The following is a 6,540-nucleotide window of genomic DNA, read 5'->3' as shown; positions in this document are numbered from 1 at the left end:
TGTGTTGGTTTTCTCCTATTGTATTGCATGGGGACAATGTTTATGATTTTTTGCCTTTAATTTATCGCTCTTAGAATGTATTTAAGTATTCTTCTGTATACTTCCGTGTACATAGGCTCTGCTTATTTCATTTATATATATATAATATTTATCTCTTACTTATAAAAAAAAAAAAATCTCAAAAAAAAAAAAAAAAAAAAAACGTTGCAAGAGAATACGACTGATAACATAATTATCTGTTTATTTCTTTCACAGCAGATAGAGAGTTGGATAATATGTATTGACTGAAAGTGCAGACATTATTATTCATCCATTGAAGACTATCCTGCCCCCAAATGCTCCATTGAAGACATATCACTGTATCCTATTATATGTTAAAGAGATTAGCCTTCATTGGTATAGAAGGATCAGTTGCTCAAATCCATATATCTGAAGTGCAGTCACCGCCAGGGTATCTCATCTCGTGGGCAAGTGAAGGACCATCAGGTTCATCTCCAAAATCCACGAAAAATTTCGGGTTTATTGTTAGGCCACCTTTGTCAGTGTTGACATCAAGCTGTAACATGTGAGATCCCTTCTCCACAAGCTCAGGATAAAACTGAAGATCCCATGTGCTAAAGAGTGAGTTGGTGACATAGAGCCGCTTCCCATCTAAACTTAACTGGATCATTTGAGGTCCTCCTCTCAATCTCTTTCCCTGCAACATAAATATGAACCTAATAAAATTATAGGCACTTCATGCAGCAAGAATACTATCTTGGATTAGTCCGAGTCTAAAAGAATGATGCCCGTAGACCGCATGCATATTTACAGTCATTTAACTGGAGCCTATCATTTGAATGGTCTAGCCACTATTTACAGTAGATGGTGTTGACTAGTTAATAGATTATCTAATGCATCTCTGTGTCAAATGCTTCTAGTGCAGAAACTGGATGGAGATTGTACAAACCTTGATCTCTGGCACATCAAACTGACTTGTTTTACCATCTTCTCCCTCAGCGACTATTGGGCTGCCCTTCTGTAAGAGTCCTCCAACCCACACCTGTCCTGTCAATACAGGATTCTTAGGGTCCTCAATGTTATACTGCCTCACATCCCCATGAAGCCAGTTCACGAAGTACAGAAAACGATCATCAAGAGAGATCAGAAAATCAGTAATAAGCCCAGGCATTTCTGGAAGAATCCAGTTTTGCACCTTCAATGGCTTCACTGATATTGCAACCTGCAAATAAAAATCAGAGTACTGTGGATCATGACGCTTTTAAAGAAAAATACAGAGCAAATTTTAAGCTGAACACTCACATGGGCATGCTATTTTAAAAGACATTTATATCTTATGTGCATACCTCATGGCTCCATGAGCCATCTTGGGTCTTGAAAAATCGCACCATGTTACTTGTCAAGGCACACCCAACAAATCCTGTGTGTTTTGAAGGATCATGCAAGAACCTTATCTGCAAAATGAGATATGTTCACAGAAAATACATCTGGAATTATAAGAACAAAACTAACATGAACTAACTGACTGGCAGACTCTAGACACCAGAAACGATGCTACAGATTGCTTACACACTCACCTCCAAAGGTAAGAGCCCTGTATTGCCAAGATCCATTATTTGTCTCAGTTCGCCCCCAGGCCAGCTGTACACATGCAGATGCCTCCCATACAAACCATCAGAAACATGTTGAGGGTTGAAACCTTTAGTGAAAGCAGCAGGGGCACCCCATGATGAGCTTATCATGGTTTTGTGTCGTGGTTGGTACCAGAAATCATAGCCAAACAGTGGAGTATTCCCTGGTTTCTCCCACCTGATAGACGTTAAGGGAGGTACAAGGTCATATATTATAATGTCGTCGTACATGTTAACAGATTGTTCACATAAAATATTCAAAGGAATCGAACCAAAATGAATTCATAGATGCAACAGAATAAAATACATCATACTCAAATATATAGACTATGTCTATGCATATGTCTCAAGTTAGATAAAAGATAACACTACCTTCCTTTCACATTAAATTCAGAATCAAGTAGAAGAAAGCCATTCCCTGCAGCATTTCCATCTTTATCTCCAAGACATGAAACCATTATGTCTCCAGAAGCAAGGCAATGGGATGTGTGTGGATAAGCTAAACCAGTCTTCTGAACAATATCTTCAGGCTCAACAACTTTATGCAAGGCCGGAGCTTTTGGATTGGTTTTAGTGTCAATCACATATATGCGACCAGATCTGAAAAAACTTACCGAGTAAGGCAATATTATAGAAAGTCGATGGATCTATTTCAATTGACGAATTATCAATACTCATAATCAGAAATTTTGGTAGGAAATAAATACGTAAGGCCTCACTTCATTAGGCCTCTTATAAAAATGAAGTTATTCTACAATGCTTCCCTGGAATCTTGAGGCAAGTAACAACCCTACAGTAAAGATCATTTGGAAATACAGGAGAAGCGGCAGCTCACCTGTGTTCCTTTTTGTGGAGATTTCCAAAAACATTAAATGCAACTGATATTACATATCTAGAATTAAAAAATGTGAAAATGTTCCCAGGGAAAAAAAAGAAGGTAAAGAACTACAAAACCTGAGACACAATTTTCAAGTCCGCATATGTTGAAGTTCAAGAATATGATACTGCTTGTGAAACTACATTAAGGAAAACTACAGCACCAATAAGCTATTATTAAATAAAGAAATCATCGCAAGATTACTACAGGCCATATATTACACCCACATAATCCCAATAGGCAATGAAAGTGTGACATAACTACACAACGACAACTCATATAACTAGTACACACAGAGATAAGGAGAACTTCAGACTGTTTGGATAGCAAATTCGAAACATTACAGTACATAATTTTTGAGTTACTAACATGAACCACATTTACATTTATCAAATGATCATTTGAAACCAAAATCTCAGAGCGTATGTAAGAAGAAAAAGCCAGTCTCTGAACTGGTAGTTTACCAGTTCTTTGTAACATAGAATTCTTTGCAAGATGTAGGCTATAAGGCTCTTGCTTACATTGCTTTCGTATAATATTATGTGGCCAATTCGTCTCCCCCTTTATGATTCATCAATAGATTGGCATTTCTCAAATAAAAACTAAACACACGGGTTTAATTATACCACTGATATGATTCTCTGCATATCTATATGTTTATATGTATATAAAGAGTCACTGATGCAATATAAAGTCTAGTCTCTTACACAAGTGAAGGTAGGATGAGAAAACGCCGATCTGCTGATGGATCTCCATGGCAAGAACTACATGCATTCCACCCCGAATGATGTAGTTCATCACCTATATATGGTACGCGCAACCTGTTGATAACTTTTGAATAAGTAGGAGAGCTTGGATCTATGTCCACCGTGGCCAGGTAATCAGGCTTCTCTCTTCCTGTTCCTATAGATACATTGGACCATTAACTTGTTACATTATGAGTCAAACTAAGACAAGTAATTCCAAATGATTCTGTAATTCCATAAAAGCACCAAGCCATTAATCTATAGAAACAAAAGGACTCTCATCAATTGGTGCTAGCATCAGCAACAAGTCATTTTAAAAATAAAATTGCAGATTACCTAAATCTCCATCCCCATAAAGCTAAAAAGTTCACAATTTGCCACTGGGCCTTTCAGAAGTTAAAAGAACTATAAACCCTATCAACTAGAAGAGAAAAGAAGAAACAAAGTTTTATATCCAAATTAAGAACCAGAGTTTATGTTATTATTTATCAATAAAATGAAATATTAAAATAAGAATACATAAATAAAAGAATATTTCATCACAGCAAGGAACAAATTATGTATAAGGTCTTTGACCCTTAGAATGCAAAAAAGTGTCCCTGCACTATCAAAACCTTGAAAGAACATCGAAGATGGTTATTTGAAGAGGTGAATTATCCAGGCTATTCTTGGCTTCTTAGAGTGTCTGAAACTATAAATGTTCAATGAACCTTTTTTCTCCACAACTCCGTAGAAATTTTGAGAAAAAACAGAGTACAAAAGAATGCAAAAAGAAAAAATAAAGAAAAAAAAAGAGAGTAAAATAACAGAAAAAATTATCCAAATAATAATAAAAGTAGATTTCTTGAATCATAACAAGGAAGCCTAAGGATAGCAAAATGCTTCAATTCACCAATTGGACTGCAGGAATAAGGAGAAGAGAATTTTAAACACACTGAAAATAGAAATTAAAGAGGAGACACAACATGGAATTTGTAGGCTTACTTGTTAAGCTCTTGACACTAGTAATGAAGCGTGATATTATGTTCAAGGAAGCATGATGTTATATACTGTTTGTGAAAAGAAAAACTATAGTATACGAGCAAGTCAGGATGCATTGCATAAAATGGGATCGTGCATCCGCAACATTTAATCCTCCAAATTGGCCCGGCAAAGTAGGACTAAATGGATCATTCTCTTGCAGTTAAGGAACGTGTAGATAAAGGATTAGTAGAGAAAAAAAAATATCTCTGAACGCTGGTAACATCTCAAAGAAGGAGAAAAGAATTAAACCAAGAGAGCACTGAGTAACATATCTTTTACACCAGTGATAATACGGAGGTGAGACGCAAGGAAATCAGAAGCTAAAAGGATCAACGAGTGATTGAGCTGTCAAAATCATACATGTAGAAAACGGCAAAAAGGTACTTGAATTGGACAAAAGCATTTAAAATTGAACCCAAAACTTTCCTAGTCTTTCTAAAGCAGGGCTCTTTGAATGGTTTTCGGGCCGCAGGCGTCAAGACATGTCATATCTAGGACTAGGAGAAGGAAATTAATTCCTATACATCGTGGGATATTTGATCAACCAAATAACAGCATTTTTGTTGTCTTGAATCACCGAAAATTGCAGAGTTACTGAACTAAAAGTACCCTAAGGAGAGGTGAGCAGCCTTCATTAGTTAGTGCTTTTACCTTGGAAATTTGGATTTCTCATATGTAATAAACTCTTAAGCTCTCTCTCCATGTCAGTCAGTAATTAAGAGCATCCACATCTCATCGTCCATTAATTATTTAATACAGAAAAACACAAAATCAACCTACTAATATCTGCAGAGTCTCGTTACAGTCAAACTACCGAAGCTAATGCAAATTAAACCGATCAAAAGTAAGAGGAAGATAAGGCTGAATGGATCAAAAGTAGAGGAAGATGAAGCTGAGGCACCAGCGTACCAGTGTAAACGCAAGTGACATAGATCAGAGCTTCTCTGGGACCAGACATGGCCTCCAGCGGGGTGGCGTACCCCGGCCCTGTATGGCAGCACGCGCCCGTGTGCGCATCCTTCTTCCCCACCGCTCCGTGTTTCAACACCACTGCATCCGTCGCCATCGATAATGGTACACACAAAGAGAGTTACAGAAACTAGAAAGAAGAAAAAGAAGAAATAGAGGGTCGACGTGGGCGATACGGATGACGATGGACCTTAAGCTTTTAACTCAAAACTTGGACGTGTGTAGTCTGTTTGGAGAGTGACATCACTATAATTTTTTTTTTTTCCTCTAAATATTTGCTATGGGCTTAAATATATATAAATAATTTATATAAAAAAAAATTATATATCAGTCCTTATATATTTTTATATTTTATATTTAGAGAAATAATAATTACAATTATATAAATATTGTGTAATTATTTAAAAATAAATAAATACAAAATTTAGATAAAAATAAAATTAATTTTTTAATAGTAATTTTTTTTTTTTTAAAGCAACTCGATATTTATGAATATAAAAAAAAATTATAAAATATAAAATGTGAAATGATAATAATAATATTTTTTTTTATAAAAAAAAACATAAAAATTTGGGAGCACCAACTGTCAGGATGTGGTATAAAACTTGGGATCTGCAGTGATCTTTGTGTCCAGGAGGGATGTATCTGGACTTTTGCGTTTTTTTGATGTTGAAACCTTATCCGTCTCGTAAGGAAGTTCATTGATGGTTTAGGATATGCAACCTGTCATGTCCTAAAAATATTTTCAACGGTATACCTATTTTTTTTTTATTTTTTATCTAAAATAATTAATGTTTGAATTTTAATCAATGCCTTTTAAAAAGTACCATCCATACAACAACTTATCCAAATCTCTTATATATTTCGTTTATAAATTAAGCTCAAAGTCTTGTTAAACATATCAAGTTTCAAATCTATTTATCTGATTATCAGTAGAATCTTTGCTAATTTGTTGGTCACTCAAAAGTTTTAAATATAGCCATGAGTGCTTGGTATAACTGATCCGATTTGATTCGGTTTTATGCGTACGTTGTAAAATTAAAATTTATATATTATATATTATATTATAATAATAAGATTATTTTTTATTTTGTGTTATTAGATTATTATACATAAATTTTAATATTTTATATTATATTAATTAAAAATTTAACATATAATATAAATAATTTGTTATAATAAGTTTTATACTTTTAATAATATATATAATTTGTGAAGATACACTAATGGAGGGTGACTGTTTGTATTTATGCGCTCGTGTATTTACGTGTGTAAATTGGTCTTTTGACCAAAA

At 34.6% G+C, this 6,540-nt stretch overlaps 1 protein-coding gene across 1 annotated transcript; it reads right to left on the bottom strand.

The window, feature by feature from the left end:
* Positions 1-215: 215 nt before the first annotated feature.
* On the bottom strand, positions 216-5,462 carry LOC109011702 (selenium-binding protein 2-like). The gene is made up of 7 exons (XM_018992997.2): positions 5,187-5,462; positions 3,216-3,411; positions 2,004-2,231; positions 1,578-1,809; positions 1,347-1,454; positions 950-1,222; positions 216-697 (listed from the first exon to the last, which is right to left on the bottom strand). Exons 1-7 carry the CDS (start codon positions 5,341-5,343, stop codon positions 416-418), a joined length of 1,476 nt encoding a protein of 491 aa, XP_018848542.1. The 5' UTR covers positions 5,344-5,462; the 3' UTR covers positions 216-415.
* Between the last annotated feature and the right edge of the window lie 1,078 nt (positions 5,463-6,540).

This window comes from Juglans regia, chromosome 12, assembly GCF_001411555.2.
Source record: "Juglans regia cultivar Chandler chromosome 12, Walnut 2.0, whole genome shotgun sequence".
In the NCBI taxonomy this organism is placed as follows: Eukaryota; Viridiplantae; Streptophyta; class Magnoliopsida; order Fagales; family Juglandaceae; genus Juglans; species Juglans regia.
The sequence above is the reverse complement of the archived record's forward strand: the minus strand, read 5'-3'. Positions and strand labels throughout refer to the sequence as shown.